General features: G+C 37.0%; 1 protein-coding gene across 1 annotated transcript in view; it reads left to right on the plus strand.

Annotated features, from left to right (window-relative positions):
- Positions 1-23,717, plus strand: part of galnt12 (UDP-N-acetyl-alpha-D-galactosamine:polypeptide N-acetylgalactosaminyltransferase 12) — a 46,993-nt gene extending 23,276 nt beyond the window's left edge. The window contains exons 2-10 of the mRNA XM_059972541.1: positions 1,554-1,723; positions 4,218-4,407; positions 10,426-10,611; positions 13,341-13,458; positions 13,928-14,104; positions 16,035-16,166; positions 17,355-17,468; positions 19,754-19,909; positions 20,329-23,717. Coding sequence (XP_059828524.1) covers positions 1,554-1,723; positions 4,218-4,407; positions 10,426-10,611; positions 13,341-13,458; positions 13,928-14,104; positions 16,035-16,166; positions 17,355-17,468; positions 19,754-19,909; positions 20,329-20,469 — 1,384 coding nt within the window. The 3' untranslated portion in view covers positions 20,470-23,717. The remainder of the gene's footprint in view (positions 1-1,553; positions 1,724-4,217; positions 4,408-10,425; positions 10,612-13,340; positions 13,459-13,927; positions 14,105-16,034; positions 16,167-17,354; positions 17,469-19,753; positions 19,910-20,328) is intronic.
- The last annotated feature ends 675 nt before the right edge of the window (positions 23,718-24,392 follow it).

The raw sequence follows: 24,392 nt of genomic DNA on the forward strand, positions 1-24,392 counted from the left end.
GTAGTGGTTTCTTCCATGAACACCATTCTTGTACAGTGCTTTTCTTAAGTGGACACGTGAACAGAAAGTTTAACAAGTTCTAGAGATTTCTGCAGGTCTTTTGCTGTTACTCTTGAGTTTTTTTCCACCTCCTTCAACATTGCAAGTTGTGCTCTTGGTGTGATCTTTGCAGGATGCGCACTCCTAGGGAGAGAAGCAACAGTATTGAGTTTTCTCCATTTGTAGATAATTTCTCTTGCTGTGGACTGATGAACACTTGGGTCTTCAGAAATGCTTTTGTAGCTTTTCCAGCTTCAGGCATCTCTACAATTCTTCTAAGGTCCTCTGAAAGTTGCTTTGATCAAGGCATGATCATGATCATAAGTCTTTCTTGAGTGGAACCTGACTTTGTATGTTTTATAGGGCAGGGCACCTCTACAACCCACACCTCCAATCTCATCTCATTGATTGGAACACCTGACTCCAAATAGCTTTGTAGGAGGCATTACCCCCAGAGATTCACATACTGTTTTCCAACAAATACATGTAATATTGGATAATATCAATAAATGGATGAGCAAGTATAATGTTTTTGTTGTGTTGTTTATTTCGTTTATCTAGTTGTAGGACTTGCATGAAGATCTGATGACATTTTAGGTCATATTTATGCAGAAATTGAGAAAATTCTACAGGGTTCACAAACTTCGTAGCACCACTGTAGGTGGCCATGCTGTTTTCAGATTGTATTGTACAAACTCAGCATATTTGAGTTTCTTTTGAAGAATGAAAACTTCCATGTATGCTTGTCTAGCTTGTCATTACAATTGTACTTTGTGATAGTTCCAAATTCTTGAAGCAATGAATGATGCCTTTCATTCCAAGGTAGTTGAATCTTTTTTTTCGAAGGGATATGGGGAATTATAACTTAAGTGATTAAGTTCAGAGATCCTTTTATTTCAGTCAATAAATAACCTTTTGAAAGGACAATTTTGGGAGACTAGATGTCCTCTTTTTATGAATCTTGAGCTATTGATTTTTCCTGTACTTTAATAAAGCTTGCTGTTGATTAATACTAAAGTACCTGATAGACAGTGTTTGGATGCTTGTGATTGAGGGAAGGATCACTTTTGTTGATGTGACTTTTTGTAAGAGATGAGGAATCATTTTGTTATCTCTGAAAAGTAAATCAAACCAAATTCTGAGATTTCTATTGCAATTGATCTTAAAAGAATCTGTATGGTTGCATATCAAAGTGGCAATAAGTGAAAATGATAACTGTGTACACCTGTGATTTCCTTGAAATCACTTCTTTTGACATTTGTTTAGTTTGTTATGTAATGATCATACAAGTTACACTTTTAAAAATAATTTTTGAACCAGGTATTTCTGATGTTGTTGAACCTTTGATCCTTAGTAAATTAATTATTTAGTTTTACTAAGCAATTTTTTCTTCAAAATAGTTGTGCATTTTGTAAGAAAAATAGTTTACATATTTGCATGTGTCAAGTTTCAGCAATGCTTTGTGCTTCTACTGCAAATATATGCACTTAACATTTATCATGTTACATCTTCAGATGTAAAGAGAAGAAATATGATTATCGAAATCTGCCAACCACTTCTGTGGTAATTGCATTTTATAATGAGGCATGGTCAACGCTCCTGAGGACAATTCATAGCGTTCTTGATACTTCACCTGATATTCTATTGAAGGAGGTTATCATAGTGGATGATTACAGTGAGCGAGGTAGATATAGCTTTATCAAATTAATGATTCTTTTTCTTGATGTTATGTGAAGCACGTAAATGCCAGACATGTATTTGATAAAGCAACTCAGTTTTACTTTCAAATCTAGTCCAGAGTGAATGATGGCATTTGGATTTTTCTTCACTCAATTTAATCCAAAAATATTCACATAACTGAATGCTATGTTTAGAAATGATATGATTCTGCTGCCATTTTGTGCAGCTGAAGATCTTCATTAGGAAGTTTACAAGTTTTTCAAAAATTTCTTTTGAGTTGAGTTCATATTCTGTAGATATTTCAGCTTTGAGTTGAGTTCATATTCTGTAGATGCAGCTTCATCCATTCTTTCCAGATCTTCTGCAACCAGTTTTTCTAACAGCAAATATCTTGGTAAGTTCCAAGCTATTTTAAAACTTGGTTTGCATCTGATCTCTAATTCTGGTTGATGAATTGCATAAAACCTCTTGCTCTGCTCCAATTAACTTTATGATTTAATTTGCAGATGCCGAATTTGAAATGTTGCTATTTTAATGATAGATCTGACTTTTCAAGAAGTATCTGTAATCTTCCTTTTTTGGGTTTATTTTATTTGAAAAGTGATTACAGCACCAATGTTCTTGCCTGCCAGTCTGTAGTTCCCAAATTGCATTGATCTCTGCCCTTTCTCCATAGCCCCTTCAGAAATGACCTACTTCCTCTTTAAATATGCTTACTGATCTAGCCTCCACAAACATCTTATCTGGAGAATTCCAGAGATTTTCCGTCTTTAAGAAGTATCTTGTACAGTAATTTAAATGATTGTCTTATTATCCTGTATCTCTGTACCTTTGTCTGAAAATTTCCTACGAGATGAAACATCTCAAAATCAACCCAAAGAATCTTGGATATTTTAATAATACTGTATTCTTCAGAACCCAATGGAATATAGATCTATAATTTATTTTAGTCATTTGTGATCCAAATGATCTTAGTGAATCTTTCTAGCGTTGTCTCTAGTACTAAAGTATTCTTTCTTGAATGAGGTTACTGCAGGTGTGTCGTCACTAGTACCCTGATTTCTGAACTCCAGTTCCCTTGCTGCATCTGGCTGCTGACAATTTTTGCAAATTGTGCATAAGGACACCTATATTTCTGCACTTCCACTGAAGTGCATAACTTTACAGTTTCCCACACAAGCCTCTACTCATTCAGCCCATCTATATTCAATTGCAGAGTCTCGATATCCTCGTTGCAATATGCCCTTTCGCCTATTTTCATCAGCAAACGAAACAAGCTCAGTTTTGGGCCCCATAAGGCATGTTCATTCTGTTCTAACCACCAGAACATAAACTGATAATGTGAACAAGTAATTTTTTTTCAAAGTTAACAATAGATTTGTTTTTTGTCAAGTCATCATTTTTTTTATTTCCCCAAAACTCAAGTGATCTCTCAGTATGCACCCTCCAAAAATTTAATCTTTTTCTAACTTTTGTTTCCTCTTTATTGTGTTTGTGCATCATCTACATGGTTGTCTGCTTTTTTTTTTAATACAGCTTAAATTAAAGTTACACATATCCTTATATGGTCACTACCTAGGCTACTGCTGCACCTTGTCTAATCCTGTCCATCTAAACCCCAGCCCCATGTTTTCCTTTGTTCTGACATTGACAATTCTCATTTCACCTCCACCCCGCCATTAAATTTTTTCATTGTGTAGTACCCGGGGAACTTATTCTGCTTTGTGAAATGTATACAATATGCGCAGATCCTCTCCAAGTTATGAATGCCCGAGCTAAGGACAGTCTGTATGTGCAAACAAGTGTTTGGAAGACTCTGCCCTTGTTCAGTGAATGATTGAGACTGGTTGCTGATTTTTGTTCCTATGCCTACTTGCTTTCCTATTGCAGCTGTTTCTGTGCTTCTACACACTTTTTTTTCTTTTGATTTAGAAGCAGGGCTTATACAGTTTTGTGCAGATGTATGTTAATGTCATTGTTGAAACTGATGTTGCTGTATTACACTGTTATCAAAATGTAGAGAACGTTTGACCATAATCTGGGGCGTAAAAGTAAAGTGTTTTCTTCTAAGAATGACATCCTCGTGTCCATCTTTGTTCTCAAAGAGTACTTTTTTTTGTTGCTGCAAAACTGTTGAATTGTGGTGACTGAAACCCTGCAGTTCCAAGCGAAACTGTCATTATACAACCACTGAAACTAAAGTAAATTGCAGAGTTTTGCTTAAGTAAAAGTTGATTTTAATGGGGTTATTAGAACCCAGAGTTGGGAGGTAGTACAAATTCTAAACTGGCTGTTTTATGGAGTCCGGCCTACCTTCCTGCTCACTGTCAGAAATTTGTGAACAGAAATTTGTTTACCACAAGTCAACCTTTGTGCAATGAAATATAAGACCTTAATGGAGGAATATTTTCAGAAAGAGTTATAGCCTGGTGTTAAAATTATGCAAAGTAGAAAATAAAAATAAAATTCTGTACACTCAACATTTTTTCTTTTGACAGAGCACCTAAAAAAGCCTTTAGAAGATTATGTAGCTGGTCTCCGCAAAGTTCGATTGATACGTGCACGGAAGAGAGAAGGCTTGGTTCGTGCACGATTGCTGGGTGCATCTATAGCTTCAGGTGACGTCTTGACTTTCCTGGACTGCCACTGTGAGTGCCATGTGGGTTGGCTGGAACCGTTACTAGCGAGGTAAATTGATGCCTTGTTATTGGATATCACAATGTGATTGTGTTTATCATGCTCTTGGGTTGATAATGATATAGAATTGCATAGAATACAAGCCAGAAATGGGCTTTTTGAGTGAATCGGTGCAGAATGGCAGCAGAGCCTTCTCGGGCTTTTGTTGTGAAGCTATAACCCCACTCCTTTACCTTGTGTTGCCTCTGACTTTTGGATTTGGAGGACCATTTCTGAGTTGGAGTAGATGGTATGTGCTGAAGATGTTACACTTCCACGTGCACCGTATGATGGTCCATTGGGCCTGTAGAGTGTTTATGGTGACATCAAGTGCTGTAAAAAGCTTAACATCATTTGTGTGAGCTTCTGTTTAAAGAACCCTTTGCAAGACAATTAGAGCAACTCTTAATTAAAGAATTGAAGTCAAATGACATGAGAAGTAGAAGCAAATGTAGAACATTCTGCTTCTTGTGTCTACTCCACTATTCAGAAAGATCATTTTTGATCTTTAATGTCACACCCACTGTTCTGGCTTAACTCCTTGATTCCACTAAGTTCAAAGTCAATGTTGATTTTGTCATTTGCACGGGTACAGGAATACACAAGTACAGTGAAAACCATGCAGCAGTATCCCAGGCACATAGGATCAAATAAACCACCTTCATAAGAAAAACACAAACTAAATACAAGTTGTACTCCACTTTTACAAGAAAAGAACACATTGAGAACAAAAACATGCAATGGGATCATGGTGTTGCTAAATATAGTGATCAGGGTTTTGCTAGTTAGTTTAAAAACAGAAAGGTTGATGTGAATTAGCAGTTGTTGAACTTGGTGGTGTGGAACTTCAGGCTTCTGTATCTCTTAACCAGTGGTAGCTGCAAAAAGATAGCAGGACCCAGATTGAAAATCCCAAAAACCTTTGAATATGCTTCTCACTGGAGCCTTCAAACTGCTCTTGGGCAGAAATTCCAGAGATTCACTGCTCCCTGGCATGAAGAAATTTCAATCTGTCCTGAATGGCCAAATCTCAATTTTGATATTGAAAATTCTGGTTTGTGACACTAGCTAGGAGAAACATGATTCTCATATCAGTCATGCCAAGTTCCATAGAATTCTATGTGTTTCATGAGACTATCTCTTACTGTCCAAGGGCCAGTCTGCTTTATCTTTCATCCGTAGGAAGAACTCCTCAATTTGGAATCATTCTGTTGAGCTGTGTATTTCCTTTATCACAACTAAATCTTGGTTCAAGATACTGGCTATTTACATACTGTTCTGGGTGTGGTTTAATTCGATTTAATCTGATTGTATTAAAATCTCCTTTGCTTGTGTTTACATTCTCTTTCAACAATGAGCAATATTTGCCGTATGTGGAAGTCACTTTAAGTAATTTATTTATAATGATAACCAGGCTCTTTTGAACACCAATACTTTTTAGTATCTTGCTAGTTAATAGAAAACTCCACTTTTCTGCATTTACTTCCAACATGGAACTTCTTGAGTTTTCCTCAGAATATTTTATTTTCTTGTTGCTGTCCATGCATTTAGATTGCCTTTACCTCCCTGAAGCCTTTGCATTGTTCTCAAGCTGGCACCCGACTTTGTACAATGAGGTATTACAGCTGATTCTCATCAACACTATTGTTATAGATTAAATCCTGTGGCACCCCAGTAGTTGCAGCCACCACACTGAAAAACCTATTTATTCCTGCATTTTTACTTATTGAAGCAACACAAACAAAATGCTGGTGGAAAGCAGCAGGTCAGGCACGAAGGATCTCGGCCTGAAACGTCGACAGCGCTTCTCCTTATAGATGCTGCCTGGCCTGCTGCGTTCCACCAGCATTTTGTGTGTGTTGCTTGAATTTCTAGCATCTGCAGATTTCCTCGTGTTTGCCTTTTTATTTATTGACTTATTATTGGTGTGTATTAGTAAATCACCCCAACCTTAATTTTGTTTAACATCGCATCTTACTGAAGGCCATCTGTAAATCACATTCTCAAAAAATCTCTTGATATGTAATATGTGATTTCTTTTATAAATAAAAATCAGTGTTGACCCTGCCTAGATCTAAATGCCTTGTTGATATTTTAAAGTCTCTCCCTAGCTGGTCTAGTGTTACTCAGTCCTTCCCTGCATACTGGGTTATATTTGTATTCCTCCAATCTGGAAACGATTCTGCGATTGGTAGAATGTTAGAAGTTGATGATCAATGCATCCATTATGTCTGTAGTCAGTATTTCTCCAGACTTTGTGTGTAAATTGTCACATCTGCCGTTCCCTCACCTTGTCCTTCATCCGATTTGATTCTTTCTACCGGTTTCTGCTGCAGTTAATTCAGTTTAGTTCATTCAACTTGTATCTCTACAAGATGGTGGCCAAGTTGTGAGCTGCAGTACATTTTCTACAATTTTCTTTGCATTTTCTGTTCAAGTAGCTGATGGTCACATCAGACATGACAGACTGACCCTTCTGAACATCGGAAAGACAGCATTTACCCACTGTGTGCCGCCCTTCCTACACTGGGATCCCCTGCTTGTGCGATCCATGGGAGACTCCCTTACACTGCCACTACCTTGGAAGAAGCGCCGGAGGTGAGGAAGAAGGACTGGTGTCCTGGTGAGGTTGAGACAACGTGCAGTTCAGCCACTGCTCCCTAGTATGCTCCTGGCTAATGTTCAGTCCCTGGACAATAACCTGTGCGAACTGGGAACCAGAATCTCCCACCAGTGGGGAAACAAAAGAATGTAATGTTTTGTGCTTCGTGGAGACCTGGCTGACGGAGGAGATACCGGATCATGCTATCGAGCCCTCTGGGTTCTTTCTCCCTGTTCCAGGCAGACAAGTTGAAAAGCCTCTCTGGGAAGAGTAAGGGAGGTGGGGTATGCTTCATGGTCAATTACACTTGGTGCGACCCCCAGAGTCTGCATGCTCTCAAATCCTTTTGTTCCCCAGACCTGGAATTCCTGATGCTGTTATGCAGACCCTACTGGCTGCCAAGGGAGTTCACAGCTATTATCATCACAGCAGTGAGTGCACTTTCCACCGCAGGCTGGTTCTCGGGGAACTGTACGAGACCATCAACACGCTGGAGACTGCACACCCAGAGGCTGCCTTCATCATTGCTTCTGACTTTAATCGAGTGTCGCTGACGAAAGTCTCCGAAGTTTTGTCAGCACATCCAGGTGAGCACTCGTGGAGATAACACTGATATACTCACTTCTACAATGCTTACAAAGCTCTCCTTCGCCCGATCGTATCATTCTTCGATCCTGCTTTTGCCAACGTACAGGCAGAAACTGAAACAAGAGGCAGCCATAGTTAAAACCGTCCACTGTTGGTCTGACCAATTGGCCTCCGTGCTTCAGGATTGCTTCGATGACGTTGACTGGAATGTCTTCCATGATCAGGATATCTCCGAGCTCTTGGATGGAGTTGTGCTCATGTGCTTCATCTGGGAGTGCATTGATGATGTTGTCCCCCAGAAGAGTTTTCCTGAACCAGAAACCCTGGATCAGTAGTTCTGTGCGAGCACACTTACCACGCGACTTAGAGCTTACGCTGCCGGCAATCAGCAGGGGCTCGAGAAAAGCAGCTAGGATCTGCGCAAAGCCATCAAGGCTGCGAAACAACAGTATAGGGACAAGATTGATTCAAGATTCGCCACGAATAGCACACATGACTTGTGGTGAGGGCTGCATACCATCGCAGACTTCAGAACTAAACGTTGTGGTGCCGCCAACATTACAGCCTCTCTCCCAGATGAGCTCTATCACTTTTACGCTGAGTTCGATGTCGCTAACTCTGAGCCTCCGAGGAAAGCCACCGCTACAACCTGCAACCTGGTCGTCTCTGAGGCTGAGGTACGCAGATGTTTCCAACAAGTGTACAATCGCAAGGCTGCGGGACCGGACGGCATCCCAGGGCGAGCACTCAGGACGTGCGCAGCACAACTGGCTGGTGTGTTTACTGACATTTTTGCTCTCCCTCTCCCAGTGTAGAGTGCTCTCCTGCTTCAAATTATCCACCATTGTCCCTGTGGCAAAAAAGACCAAGGTAACATGCCTGACCGACTGGCATCCTGTTGCACTCATCCCAATAATAAGCAAATGCTTTGAAAGGCTGGTCAAGGACTGCATCTGCAGCTTGCTACCACCCAAACTGGACCCCCTACAATTCACCTACTGACACAACCAATCGACAGACGATGCAATAGCAACTGCTCTACATACTGTCCTTACACATCTGGAGAAGGATACTTATGTGAGAATGCTGTTCTTGAACTACAGTTTAGTATTCAACACCATAATTCCATCCAAGCTCAACAAGAAGCTCAGAGACCGCGGCCTTGACACTGTCTTGTGCAGCTGGATCCTGGACTTCCCGTCAGATCATCAGCAGGTGGTAAGAGTGGGCTCCCTCACCTCCACACCTCTGATTCCCAACACAGGAGCCCCTCAGGGCTGTGTACTAAGCCTCTCCTTTACTCCCTGTATACCCATGACTGTGTTGCCACCCACAGCTCTAATCTGCTAATTAAATTTGCCAACAACACTACATTGATTAGCCTAATCTCAAACAATAACGATGTGGCCTACAGGGAAGAAGTCATCTCTCTGACACAGTGTTGTCAAGCAAACAACCTCTCCCTCAATGTTGCAAAAACAAAGGAGCTGGTTGTGGATTACAGGAGGAATGGCGACAGGCTAACCCCTATTGACATAAATGGATCTGAGTTGAAAGGGTAAACAGCTTTAAGTTGCTCGGCATTTGCATCACTGAGGACCTTGTGGTCTGTACTCACCAGCTGTGTGGTGAAGAAGTTTGGTATGGGCCCTCAAATCCTAAGAACTTTCTATAGGGGCACATTTAAGAGCATCCTGACTGGCTGTATCACTGCCTGGTATGGGGACAGAGAGTGGTGCGGACAGCCCGGTGCTTCTATAGTTGTGAACTTCCCATGATTGAGGACATTTACAAAGACAGGTGTGTAAAAAGGGTCCGTAGGATCATTGGGGACCTGAGTCACCCCAACTGCAATCTATTCCAGCTACTACCTTCTGGGAAACGGTACTGCAGTGTAAAAGCCGGGATCAACAGGCTCCAGCACAGCACTTCCACCAGGCCATTAACTCACCCTGATCTGGGTCTATTTCTGTTACATTGACTGTTCTATTTATTATAAATTGCTATGATTGAACATTTAGACAGAGCCGTAACATAAAGATTTTTACTCCTCATGCAGATGAAGGACGTAAGAAATAAAGTCAATTCAATTCAATATGTCATTGGTCATTAACATCCTGTTTGTCATCTTTGACAAGTTCTCTGCCATTTGTGGTTTTGGAAAATGAATGTTTGTAAATTGAAAATTTGATCTTTTTTGCTGACGCACGAACGTATAATATGAAAAATAAATATCTAAAATGAAATCTAGGGTGTCTAAGACTTTTGTATGGTACTGTATTATGAACGTTATTTTAAAATGGTCTTAAGACTGAGAAAGATACTGAAAATGATCTTGGTTAAGTGAGGACTGTCTGTATAACACATTGTTTTTAAAGTTGAGAACTTTCTGATTTTTACCTTGTTAAAGAACTGTTTCATGAATTTATGATTGTATCCAGAAGCATTTCATCTTTAGTTCCTTGCGCTATATTTATCTTGTTACAAAACGATACCATTTTTCTATAAATTGGTTTATGTAGGTAATGGAGCAGTTAGTGGAAAGGATGTTTTGTTCATATCTGCTTTATGCAATAATTTGCTTAATTTGCTTTTCTGGCTTTCATCCCACATAATGGTCTATATTAATTATGCAATGGTTCTAAATATTAATTAAGAAATAGTAGCAGGAGTAGATCAACCAGCACTTGCAAGCTACTCTGTTTAACAAAATCATGCCAAAATAACAAAATATTCCACCTTTTAATGTTATTTGGCAGTACTGTAATTTAAAGCAAGAATGCTTGTGATGATCTCGGATCAGGTTTGTGATATGTAATTTGAGTGCTTTTTGCTGTCAGAATCCATGAAGAAGAATCTGCTGTGGTATGCCCTGTGATCGACGTCATTGCATGGAATACATTTGAATTTCTGGGAAATCCGGGAGAGCCTCAGATTGGTGGGTTTGATTGGAGGCTCGTTTTCACCTGGCACGTGATTCCTGATCATGAACGAAAGCGAAGGCGATCGCCGATTGATGTTATCAGGTGAGTTATTGATCACTGAAGTTAAATGATTAATTCAGTACTTATTGAGCAAGCCTAACTAATGTTATCAACAAAATAAATTGAGGAAAATTTATTTTGCTATGTTCATTTTAAAGAATAAGTAGTTTGCTATAAATTTTCAAGTGCTTTGGACAACAAATAAGGTAAGGTATCAACTTGGAAACTTGACAAGAAACACAGTTAATTCTAACTGCAAGAGGACATAAACATCCAGGTTAATTGTGGTAGATTGCAAAGATTACAGTGGCACAGGAAAATTTGTTTTCTAGGTCTAAATGGTAAGGCTGTTGTCTTCAGTTAATATATGCTATCCTTCAAGACAACACTTAGTGTCTGTTCAACTTTATTTGAGCTTTTATGTAGCGGAGACCATTCAGACTAAGTTGGAGAGTTTCAGTGACAGACAAAATGGGGTTCAAGTGGAGGAGTAATTTTTGGATGCAATTTTAGAAAATGTATTACTGGCACACACGGTTTTGATTTTGAGACTCTAGCACACAATGGAAAATGTTTGAATGTTCAGTTAGATTTTCTATAGGATTAGTAACTTTAATATTAGCAAACTTTATCTGATTAATTGTATCTTAGTTTTAGTCTTGCAGGTGGTTTTCTTTAAGTAGAGTTCATTAGTTGTTTTTGTTTAATATACAACACAGAAACAGACCCTTTGCTCTAGTTTATCCATGTTGTGCAAGCTACCTATTCAAGCTAATCTGTTTGGCTCATATCCCACTAAACATTTCTATTCATGCACCTGTTCAAATGTGTTTAAATGTAATTGTACCTGCCTTTGACAGCTCACTTCATCTACTTCCATCCTGTGTGCAAAAAAAACACATCCCTCAGGTTTCCCCTTTTGCAATACTCACCACAAATCAGTGCAAAGCAGGGCCAAATAGAAATGTTATAAGCTAATTATGATATGGAATACGTAGCATACTGAAGAAATGGGAACATTTCAATCAGTAGGTAATATCGGTCCACCTATGTTTTGGGGATAACTTTCCTTAGACTCACAAAGGGACTTAAAAATACCGTAAGTGATGAGCCCAAATCCAAAATAGAATCCATCAAGCCAGCTTTTATGACACCAAGCATGAATCCATCAACCTTCCTTTCAAAGTGACCAAGTTCCACATGGAAGGTTAGTTAAGAAGGTTCAGTTAATATGATGTGTTTCCTATGTGTGTTCTGTTTGCAGTTGTTTATATTTAGCTGTTTTTATTTAGAATATTTTGAATAGAAATGCAGTGGAACATTTTCTGTGGCAAAATAAAACTCAGATTACCAATATTAAGAAATTGCTTTTTTATACAAATCACGTTAAGGAATGGTACAAGGCAGAAGGATAGTTGAGGGTCTTCATAGAATTTTTTTAATATAGAAGTTAAAGCTATTTTATTTGGTTATTGTTTGGGCTAGAATTTATGGTATTGTAATTTATTCTTATAATAAAATAGGAAGTAATCTTTAATATTTAATTAACATTTAATTTAAAGGTAAAATAATCTCTTGTAATAAATTCACATGGTGTTTGTCATTAGAAGTTAATGAATATAAAGCATTGTGACACTGTTTAAAACTATATGCCTCACTGGATTTTAGGCTAAACACACTTCCCACAGTATGTTTATACAGTATGTTTATACACAGTAGGTTATACATCTCCAGTGCTCTGTGCTGCTTGTTAACAATTTTAAATCTATTTAAGGAAAATAACTTGCTATATTCAGATAGGTCCCAGTAGTTTTTAATTAAACTTTAAATTTGTCCTTCAAAACTTAAATTTTTTTAGGAAAAGCTAATCCTTATTTAGCGACTTTGGAAAAAGTTTCCTGTATTTTGGATCCATTTTAAAAAAATGGTGATCCAGGTGTTCTCTAGCTAAGGTTTAACATAATTTTAACAAATCATGTTTACTTTTTTCAATTTTATCCCTTTTGGAATGAATCCAAACAATTGTTTACTTTTTATTTACCTGATCTGTATTCAATTTATAGTTATGCTTATATTTCTACCCCAGAGTCTTTTACTGTATTTTTCCTTTGGATTCTAACTTCCTCATTTTTGTGCAATACTTTAATACCTCACACTGGTCCTTGTCAAATTTAATTTGTGAACTTACTGACCATTCTGATTTCATCTTCCTCTACCTACAAAAATATCCCAATATTGGTTGTAACCACACAATTTAGTAACACCCACAAATTGTACTAAAAATCTCTGCATGTTAGTAGTCACAGCACTGACTTGTAGGGCTCACTTCCTACATGCTCTATCTGAATAATTACCATTCAAACTACTTTTTGCTTTTGGTGTTGCAGCCAACTTCGTGTCCATTTTGCTACACGTCCCTTGACTTTGCATGCACCAAGATCCATACAGTTATTATGGTACCAAATGATATTAACATTGCATAAAATCTTTCTTTCTTCACTCAATCAGTGTGAATATATTTGCTCTTGCTTAAATATGATGTAAAATGAAGTTAATATTTTAAAATAAGTGAGTACATATTACATTATAATCAACATATTCTGTTATTTGAAGGACTGGAATTTATGAGCTTGCTCAACCAAAGTAATGATAAGTCTTAAAAAGATCAACATGGTTAATAGCTGTAGTTATTAGTACCTTGATTTTACTAATCATTGAAAATTATTTTAATGGGATAAAAATTGCTAAATCATTAAAATTTGTTTCACAAGGTCTCCAACCATGGCAGGTGGGCTGTTTGCTGTCAGTAAAAAGTACTTTGAGTATCTGGGCACGTATGATACCGGGATGGAGGTCTGGGGAGGAGAGAACCTGGAGTTTTCTTTCAGGGTGAGACTTAATTTTTAATTTGATGTGAAATGTCTAATTGAAGGTTTTTTACCCCCTTGGTGATTCTTTGCATGAAATGTTTGGGTAGCCTTAGATTAGTTTCTTGGAAAAAAAGCCTCTTGCAAGATAATACTTTGACAACTCATGTTAAGAATTTTGTTTGCTTGTACAGTGCAGTATGAGGTAATGGGAAAAATAATTGTGTTTAGATTCATCACAAAAGTTGAAAGCCAAAGCTGATGTTTGTTTTACAATTATGTTTTATGTAAAGTAAAATGGAACAAGATTTCTGTAAATTCATTTTCATGTATACTTCAATTTATTTACTGTAACTGATGTCTCACTTCCTGGTAAAACAGCCAAAGTGTTTTGAAAAAGTCCAAAAGAAGTGAAACATACTAGATTTAAGGTATTGAAGTATAATAATCATTCAGTGCTCTTAAAATAACTCGGGTTCTTTCTTTCCCAGATTTGGCAGTGTGGGGGTTCCTTAGAGATACATCCTTGTTCTCATGTGGGTCATGTTTTCCCTAAACAAGCTCCTTACTCCAGGAGCAAAGCCCTGGCAAACAGTGTACGTGCTGCTGAGGTCTGGATGGACGAATATAAAACACTGTACTATCACAGGAATCCACATGCACGTTTGGTGAGTGATCGTCATCAGTAGCGTTTTAATGGGGAATTTTAAAAATGGAAGCCTTATGCCATTGTTTGTTCAGTGAATTGCTCTCTGATTCTGGCTGTTTATTTAATCTTTAAAGTGCAGAAATTAGAGTCAACACTGGTGATCGTAAAGGAAACTTGTTTTGCTAAACTGTTCTTTGATGAAGGTTTTACTTACAGCACACCAGTTTCAGATCAAAAATATAAATGCAAAATTTTAAACAACTATATAAAAGTTGAAAGCCGAAAAAGGAGATTTAACCAGACTCTTTCTAAAGGGGCTGAGACATCTTTTTCATACATTTTCACTTGAATTTAATGCACTTGAAAATGAAGTGATTATTAGTTGCAATTTTGTCTTTTAGGTACTGTAACAAATCTGAAACTTCTGTTAATTTTGCAATGGTCACAATTTGTTTCCCAGTTGTTTATTACCGTAAATTCTGGTGTATAAACTGATCTGGAGTATAAGATGGCCCCCATTTTTAAGGTTAAAAAAGTGACTTTTTCATGTTACCTTTGTATAAACTGACCCCCTTTGTAGAGGTTTTTGATTTAACCAGAAAAGATCACAAGATCTCACATGCTGGTACTCAGCTTTGCTGGATCCGGAACCTGGAAATTTTATGAACCAGAACCTGCTAAGAAAATAAGCCTATACATTGTCGAGCATTATAAGCGAGTTCTTAATAAATAAATCAGGGAGGGAAGTTTTGGATTAGGTTCCCAATGGTAAAGAATCCTCTGATATGTAATCCCTGTGAAACCATTTAGCGCCCATCGTAATCTCATTAAAACATAACATGGGGTGGCGGGATCAGTACGTGTACTCAGTATTGAGTTTGTGACCACCATGTACAAAAGATTAAAACGAATGTGATATGATGCTGGCTTCAAGCTGAAGGTTGTTGATTTTGCTAAAGAAACGAATAATTCTGCAGCTGCTAAGAAGTTTAGTGTAAACGAGAAATATGTGAGAGAGTGGAGGAAGGCAGAGGACATGCTGAGGGAAATGCCAAAGACGAAATGTGCAAGCCGCGGGAAAACATGCCAGTGGCCAGGACTGGAAGAGAAAATTTTAGAGTGGGTGAATCACCAGCGATCGTCTGGATGCATTGTTACCAGAGAAATGATTCGAGTTCAAGCGTTGAAGTGGGACAAAAAACACCTTGAGGTCAGCAAAAATTTCAAAGCTATGCAAAGTTGGTGCGCCCGATTTATGAATAGACATGATCTTGAGTTGAGACAAAAAACAAAAATTGCTCAGAAAATTCCGGCATGATGTTGTCATTTGCGTTCAAGAACGCTGCTGGATGGACAAAGCAGGTTGCTTGAAGTGGTTTAAAGAGGTGTGGCGTCGACGTCCCGAAGGTTTCAGGAAGGAAAAGTCGCTACTTGTCTGGGACATGATCAAAGTGCACTTGTCAGATGAGACGAAAGCAGCATTGAAAGCTGAAAATACATCAGTCATCCCCAGTGGTTTGATGTCCGTGCTGCAGCCACTAGATGTGAGTTTAAACCATTCAAAGAATTCATGCGTCGACAGTGTTACGTATTTGACTCAAAAACAGCCAGTAAATACAACCTGTCTTCCGTGTATTCATTTTTCCAAAGTTGGCACCTTCTGTATAAGCCAACTCCCTAATTTTAGGACCAAAATTTAGGGCCAAATTCTCGGCTTATACACAGGAATTTACAGTATATATCTTTTTGAATTATGCTTCCAATATTTCAGACCTGTTGTTTTGGAACAGACTTGTTCCAAATTTCTGTTAATTATTTATTGTGTCCTGGATTATTTCCTTGTGCATTATGTAATCTGAGTAAACAACTTAAAGTTGTAGACCAAGAGAGTTTGTTTTAAGTGAAGACTCTTAAAGTTTGATATGGTTTCAATCATCATTGGTTTACAGGAGCCATATGGTGATGTAACAGAGAGGAGAACACTAAGAGAGAAGCTACAGTGTAAAAACTTCAAATGGTTTTTGGAGAACATTTATCCTGATATACATGTACCTGAAGACCGTCCAGGTTTCTTTGGAATGGTAAGTATATTGTGCTGTATTTAGCCTAACTCTATCCCTAATTGTCTGAATATAAAACCTTCGTGTAACTTTTGTAATGAAACTCTAAGCAATGGACTGCACCAGCCATTTGATGGAATGTGTCTTGTTAACATTAACACAGACTATTATGCATGTCTTGGTGCACACCAGTTAGTGCTGAGTGATGACGAAAAAAGACTAAGCTCTCTGAATTCAGCCGACCATCAATGTTTTGATGGGTTGCTATTGGAAAGTTATTGTTGTTTTTAGTGATGTTGCTCATTTTAACAGCACAGTCCTTCTCCTAAAATATCCTCATTGCCTCTAAGGAAGTAATTATTGCTCTTTGATTTGTTTGATTAAAATTAATTGCAAAAAAAAATCCTGCAATCATCAACATTTTTTTCCCAAGGTCATTATACACTTACGTAAACAAAGCACTTGTGTTACAATCCTATAGTTTGCATTATAATGTTAACCCATCAAGACTTGTACAAAGAAAAACTTGGTCACAGCGGATGAACAATACTAGCAAGGCATCACTTGTGATACTTTACTGAAGAAGATGAGGGTCCACTGCTTCAAACCACTTAGAATCTTTTTGATAATCATCCTGCATTGAGTTTTCTGCAATTAACTTTGTATGGCGTCTGCTGATTTTTTTAAATATCAGTAGATCATCTTCCACATTTTCTATGATAAGTTGGAAAGGTCTACTCTAGTTACTTAATATGTCCTGTCCTGACAGTTTCTCATGTTATGCTGTTAGTTCTTTCCTTTTAGGAAGATGTTGTGATAGAGAAAGGTGCATTTCCTGTTGAGATTTGTAGGAAAATAGGCCATTAGTTAGCTGGCTATTTCATCATATTGACAAAAAGTATCAATATTATAAAAAATCAGTTTATATCCTGAAGAGGTAATTTTCACACATCGCACTATTCGGACTGTTGCTTTCAAATTGCCTCTTAAAGTTGACTAATCTCTGTTAAAACCTAGTGAAGCCCTATCTCATTATGTTTGCCTTTGGATTGTAAAACCACAAGAAGTCCCTAACATCAGAGATGCTATTAAACATAAACAAAGAACATTGTAAAAGAAGATTTTTTTCTCAGCTTCTAAAGTAGGATGCTAAATTTTAGATTTTTTCCGTGGCAATGTAATCTAATTTCCATATTATGTATTCTTCAGCTGAAGAACAAAGGGATGTCTCTGTACTGCTTTGATTACAATCCACCAAATGAACACAATGTTGCAGGAGAAAAAGTCATTTTGTACCAATGTCATGGAATGGGGCAAAATCAGGTATGTGAACTGGGACAAAGTTTTTGACCCGAATTATTAACTTTCTCTTTTCACAAATCTGGCCTGAGTTAGTGAGTTTTTCTAGTACTTTCTATTACTAAGTGTGAATGCATGTTTTTTCAGTGCATTATGTGGATGGATGTGATTAATGTCCTCCTGCTGGTGTCTAATATATTGGCATTGTACTGCTCTCAAAGTTCAAAATAAATTATCAAATTACCTGTATGTCATCATATACTACTCTGAGATTCATTTTCCTGTGGGCACACTCAGCAATAGAATAGTATACTATATTACTACACTGTATTACTATAGAATAGTAATTATAACAGAATCAATGAAAGATCAATCAGAATGCAGAAGACAACAAACTGCAAGTGCAAATAGAAATCAATAGCAATAAATAGCGAGATGATGAGATGGAGTCCATAAAGTGAAATCGCTAGTTGTGGGAAGATCTCAGTGATGGGCAAGTGAGTGTACTATGATGACAAGTGTGTAAACCTCAAGTGCAAGTTCTGTGGTTTGGACATGATGTTATTGAGAGTCCTATCTGTTAATATTTGCTAGCTGTGAGGACTGCGGAACGCTGGAAAGCTTGGAAGTTATAGACAATTAAATTTAGAAGTATTTAACCTCCTCAGCTTTTTTTTTGGTAGATTCCTGGGATGATGCAAAGAGCTGGGTCATGAAGGGACTGCAAAGAGTGAAGATCTTCATTTGGGTAACTAGGAAAGCAGAAAGTGGGTATCAGATCTGGTGATAGAGAAGCAAAATTAGTGCTGGATAAAGCTAGATAGCAAGATTTGGTGTCTGAGAATGGAAGCTAGAAGGCAGTTGGAAAAAATGTTGATTTGTACCTTTTGGGAAGAATAGGATTTTTTAAAAATAATGATAAGTTTATGCATATTGGTGAAGAATGAGCTTGGTGTACAGCTTCATGAATTGCAGGAATGAAAATCCAGGTACAGTTAGCAATTAAGTAGGCAAGTTGTATATAGATCTCTATTTCAAAGAGGTTGAAGTAAAATAAAAAATAATATTGTTGAGATCGTACAGGCATTGAAACCACATTTGAAATACTGTGTACAGTTTAAGCACATGTTTGAAAGGAAGGATTTTATTGATTCGGAATCAGTGTGCTGAAGGTTGCCAGGTTGAATCTGGGGATGGTAGTGAAGTAGAAATGAGGAAGCTGACCTGTGTTTCAGTTTAGAAGAACAAGTGCTGTCATTGACACAGATAAGATTCAGAAAAGCATTCAGTCTAGATTGAGGGTCTTGATATGTCTTCAGTCTAGATATGTCAACTGTCCATTTCCTTCCACTGATACTGACTAACCTGCTTTAATTTATCATATTAACTTTTTGTGTGATATTTTCCAAAATCTTTTAAAAGTCAAATGCAACAAGGTCACTGATTGTCCCTATCTATCTTTCTTGTCCCTTATCAATGCTGCTTGCTACCACCTTTAAAAAATCTTCCAGTGCATTTGTTAAAATTAATTTCCCTTTCATAAACTCATGTTGACTTTGTCCAATCCTTTTAATGTTTTCCAGCTGTTCTGTGATTACATCTTGCACGTCAGTAATTCAGTATTTGTTTTCCCCTTGAGTACTATTTCTTCTCATATAAGTGACAGAAATGCATGTCTTTTGCCAATTTTGCTCCTACCATCTTTGCCTTAAAGAAATGAAACAATTTGTTTGGAATATCTTAACTGTTTTCAACATAAAAGGAGGTTGCATCAGGTTAAAATTATATACTTGTCCATTGCAATTAAATCTTTTGTGTATCAGAATCTCACTTCTAATTGTGTTCAATAATTTTTCAGAAAATAGTTTGTGGATTTTTTTTGAATATTCTAAGACTTTTTAGGCAATTACACAGATTACATGGTTTGTGCTTGCACGGTAATGCAGCATGATTTGTTTGTTCTGGTTGTTAAAAGTTTTACCGGTAAATTCAAATGGCAGTAAAATCAATTAGATTCTTGGCAATCAGTCATTTTACTTTGAGTGACATTTCTTTTCACTGATTATGTAATTATTTAGAATGTCTTTTTCCAGTTAATTTGATACGCAAAAATGAGAACATTTGCATTTTTTTTTGTTTCTAATGTCTTGTCGTAGTCCTTGGTAGGGAATGCACTAATTTATCAGAGAATCTCTACCTTGAGCAATCATTGCCAGAAGTTTACAGTCCTTCATAGTGTCATCCAAGTGCTATGACAGTGGTCCTTTTGTTGTCACAAATGAAACTAAGTATCTTTTTTTATATTCTAGTTTTTTGAATATTCATCACATAATGAAATCCGTTACAACACTCGGCAGCCCGAGGCCTGCATTGCAACGGACGCTGGCAATGACTACCTGACAATGTTCCTTTGCCGAGAGAATAATCAGCCTGTACCTGAAAACCAGCAATTCGTTTTTAAGGAGGTAAAGCTTATCTTAGATTGATTAATTTACTGGTTTGTAAATATAAATTTAAAGATGCTTCCATGTTATTCATAATATATTTTCAAAGTTGTGATTATTCATGCCTTTTTTAGTTTTCCAACGTTGTCACTTTAATTAAATGACAGTTATCTTATACTATATGCCAAATAATCTGAGTAACTATTAGATGTGATTGATAAAAGACGTCCCTTACATAAGCTGTTATCCAGGATATTGTTTTGTACAATAGAAACAGAAAACCATACCCCAAACAAATGCAAATCATAAAATCTGTGTTATGTAGCAGAAATATTGCTTTAGGGCACTTGTAGGGTAAGCTGTGATTGCAAAATAGCATTCTGTCTGAACTATTTATATTAATTCCTGATCTTGGTTATCTTTTGTTTTTATATCTTCAGGATGGTTCAATCTACCATGTCCAGTCAAAAAAATGTGTAGAGGCTGTAGCTAATGCATTCAATAATGGTCGTCCAGGGCCATTACTGCGACCATGTTCAGATAATGATAACCAGAAATGGCTCTTTCAAGAAAGAAAATGATCTCTATATGTTTACATCCATGAGCAGCCAGATGAACAGGAATCCATTGACTTCATAGTTTCAAAAAGCAGCCATGACCAAAAAGTAACTGTTTTCTTGTGGCAAAATGGGATCTTAATTTTTTTGGACATTGCCTTTAGAGTATTTAGTATGAGATTTTAATATTTCTGTAATATTATGGCATCTTTGTATCAATTTTTTCATTGAAATCTGTTTATCTTTAGTAATAATGACTCAAATTTATATAAAAAAGACCTTTAAATTTATAAAGGATAATTTTAAGTGCGAATTTGTGTAATTGGTGAGAAATCTAACTGCAAGTATTTGTGTTGAACTTAAATAATGATGAACCTCTGGGATTTAGTCTCTCCTCTGAAGGGCTTTAGTGAAATAAGGATTGGAAATGAAATTAGGACTTCATTGTTACTGCTTGTGATCTGCAATATCATAGTTACAAGAAAGGACACAAAATTGCCAACCTACTTCATGTAGAGTATGAGCAGAGACCTTCACTTTTACCAAGGGTGAAGATAAGGCAAGAGTAAGAAAATTGGATGTTTTTCTTTAACTCTACAGTTTTGATCTTATCTTTATTCAGTGCTTTAGGCAATAATACTTTTTATGTAGAGCTCAAGTTCTTTCAGTTCCATAATCTTGCCTCTCTTTACTCCAGTGTGTTATTAAGAGTGACACTGCAAACAGGTTTAAGCTAAGGAGGTGGCATATCTTGGAAGTTCTTAAAAGTTTGACTTAAAGCATTAAAAATATTTTGAAAATGTAAATAGAAAACACAAGGAGAGAAAAATATTTCCAAATGGTGCTGGCTGTTTTGATTTCTGACTGGGAATGGTTTGCCTTTCATGTGAATAAACAAAAAGTGAGATTATGCACTTAGTGTACGGGCCCAATAAATATTTTGTCTGGTTTTGTAGACTTAGTGAAATTTCCATTTTTGTTTTGTATTGCGCTCAATGGTATGGTTTTGTTTTTGTGGTTAGTCTAAGTATCAGAGATGGATGATTTCATGATCTTTATATGTTGTAACTGAATTGGAGGGATAAAGTTGGCCTGGATGTTAACAGATAGCACCTTGTGAGTCATTGATCTCCAGCTGAACAGATATGTGAGGCTTTGGTTTAATGCCTTCTCTGAAAAGTACATAAATATTAGTGTAGATTTCATAAATGTTGTGTCCTGTCTTTGGATGAACTTGAAATCTGACTCAAAGGCAAGAGAACTTGAAACAAGCAAGCACTCCTGCATGCATGGACCTTGGCAACTGTCCAATTCTTTCAGATTTTTTAAACCTGTTTTGGAATATAACTAAATTAGGTTGAGACTCTGGTGTAGTTTGTACAGCTGCTGCCTTAGCTCCATAGACTTCAATCCTGCATGGAGTGTGCGTATTCTCTTTGTGACTGCATTAATTTCTTACAGGTTTTCCACTTCCCTCCCATATCCTCAAAAATGTCCTATTTGGAGCTATAAAAAGCTTCCAGTACATATATGAGAGGTAGATTTTGGAGTAGTTGATACGAGAAGTATAACTGTCTACTGTTTGATTAGTGTAAGTGGTGTATTCTGGTTGGTATGGTCTGAGGGGTTTGTTTCCATGCTGTATCTCTCTAACTCAGGTTTACTCAACCTGGGGTCCATGGACGCTTTGTTTAATGGTAATGGTCCATGGCATAAAAAAGTTTAGGAACCCCTGCTTGAACTCATTCAGTTGTTAAGTTGAGACATAGGTAATCATTATAATGAAACCTTGCTTGCCTACACATTGCGAAATTTCGGTGTACCAATTTGTCTTTGACTTGGAATTGGCTACATATGACCACTAAGAGTAAAATTTTGGCAAGATTATGGTGAACTAAAATTATATATTTTTAAATGATTCCGTTCCAAGTTGTGGATAATTCAAATGATTTGTCCTGATGAGATTTTCTTTCTGAAATGCTTCAAAAGACTCGAAGGCTATGTTGAGGTTGAAGCTAAGTTCACATTGGGTTAAATTGTTTTAACATTCTCTTGTGTTGGCTCATTCCAGTCAATATAGCTATGATATCATATGCTGCAGATGAAGAACAAAAGTACAATGGCTCATTTGAATACAGAAGTCTTTTATTTTGATATGAGATTTGAAAGAGCTCTATTTTTGCACTCTAATTGGAAAATGTGATTAACTTTGTAGTAGCATATGATCTAGTTTCTTTTACAACAAATGGCCAAAAACTGTATATTATAAATTTACAAGTGCTGTGTATGCACACATGGTAACTAAACTGTGGCAATTCTACAGAACAGAGCTGAGCTAGTTGGATTTCCTGATCTATATATTTGATATGATGCTAAGTGAATCCTGAATGTGGTGAATATAATTTTAAATAGTTTTTGATAGATTCAGACAACAAATTACTGGACATGAAAGGGCTTTAACTTATAAAAAATAAATGATCTCTTGGGGCTTCCATAATGTATAATATTTTTACTAAAACTATCCTTTCATTATTATTGAGGGAACATATTTAAATCTGTTTATGATCCTGCAGTGTGTTGACTATGTAAGCATTTTTTTAAGGGAATATAAAGTTGAAGTCATTTTAAATCAGATTAGTTGCTGCTACTTGGCAGCCATGTTGGCTTTTAAATTGCACCTGATCTGACTGTTTGAGATGTGACTGCATAAGAAAAAATTACCTTGGATATGAACTCAAATGCAAAAGGATTTCCTCTCTCAAATAATGGATATTGGTTTTGATTAACAAACTAATTTTCTAATTTTTGTAAATTTTTTGCTGTTCTCCAGCATCTTTCTTGAATCTCAACTAAGTGACTGCATAGCCTGGTGGTTGAATTGTATGCTGTAACATCAATTCAATCAGATGATATTTTTTGTTTTCCACTTGCTAGCTTGCTGGCAGGCTAACAATAAATGTAAGATGCTGCTCAGAAAAAATCAAATTAATGGTAATTTTTTAAATGTTTTCCAGTAAATTATGAGAACAGTCACAACATTACTGTTACACGTGTCGGTGAGATTCGAAAGAACACTGTACTGTTGAATTATCCTTTTTTATCTCCCAATAAGGTGTCGTTTGCACTTTACAAAATCCAATAGTCCTGAATCTGTTCTTGTGACGCTTTTGAGTATGTTGGTTGGGCTCTTTTTATGGAAATTAATGTATTAAACTTGTACAACAGTCTCCTGAATGTTTCTTCAAGCAATAAAATTGTTGCAGGGAATTGTATGAAACTTTCAAAGTTGTGAAATCTGTTAATTATCAGGTCATGTGTAATCATGGATATGCTCTGGTGACCCTGTCTTTGTCAACCACAGCTGAAATATACTCTAAGCAAGTTTGCGTTAGGAGGCTATAGTCTTGGAGTAATCACTCAAGGTAATGTAGTCCAAGTATTAGCAGAAAAATTGGAACCAATAGTTTGGCAAAGAACCTGTGCTTGCTTTGCTTAGAAAAGGCTTCTAGCAATTCCCAAAGCAAATGGTCTGTTTTAGGTGCACTCTCAGGATGAATTTCCAGGACAAGGTAAATGTTCAAGCTTGTCCTCAAACCTCAGCGAGGTGCAACATGCCTCTGATATGGAAATCCCCAAACATGACTAGTCAGTGGAGAAGAGCATTCAGAATGGCACTAAGAACCTTGCATCAATGTGTCTTGTCTGGACAACGCAGAAGTCTGGTGTAAATGTGGAAAGAGAACACAATCTCACAGCCAAACCACTTGCCTATTCTTTCAGACTCCACCTGCCCCATTCACGATGAAGCCTGTTGGCCCTACAGTGATCTCAATAGTTACCTCAATCCACAGAACCATAGTGGAGGCAAACCGAGGGATTGCTGAAGAAGGAAGAGAAGTAATTGTCAGTATTTCATTTCCTTTCTAGTAAGAGGAAATGAAATGAAT

This window comes from Hypanus sabinus, chromosome 6 (assembly GCF_030144855.1).
Source record: "Hypanus sabinus isolate sHypSab1 chromosome 6, sHypSab1.hap1, whole genome shotgun sequence".
NCBI classification, from domain to species: Eukaryota; Metazoa; Chordata; class Chondrichthyes; order Myliobatiformes; family Dasyatidae; genus Hypanus; species Hypanus sabinus.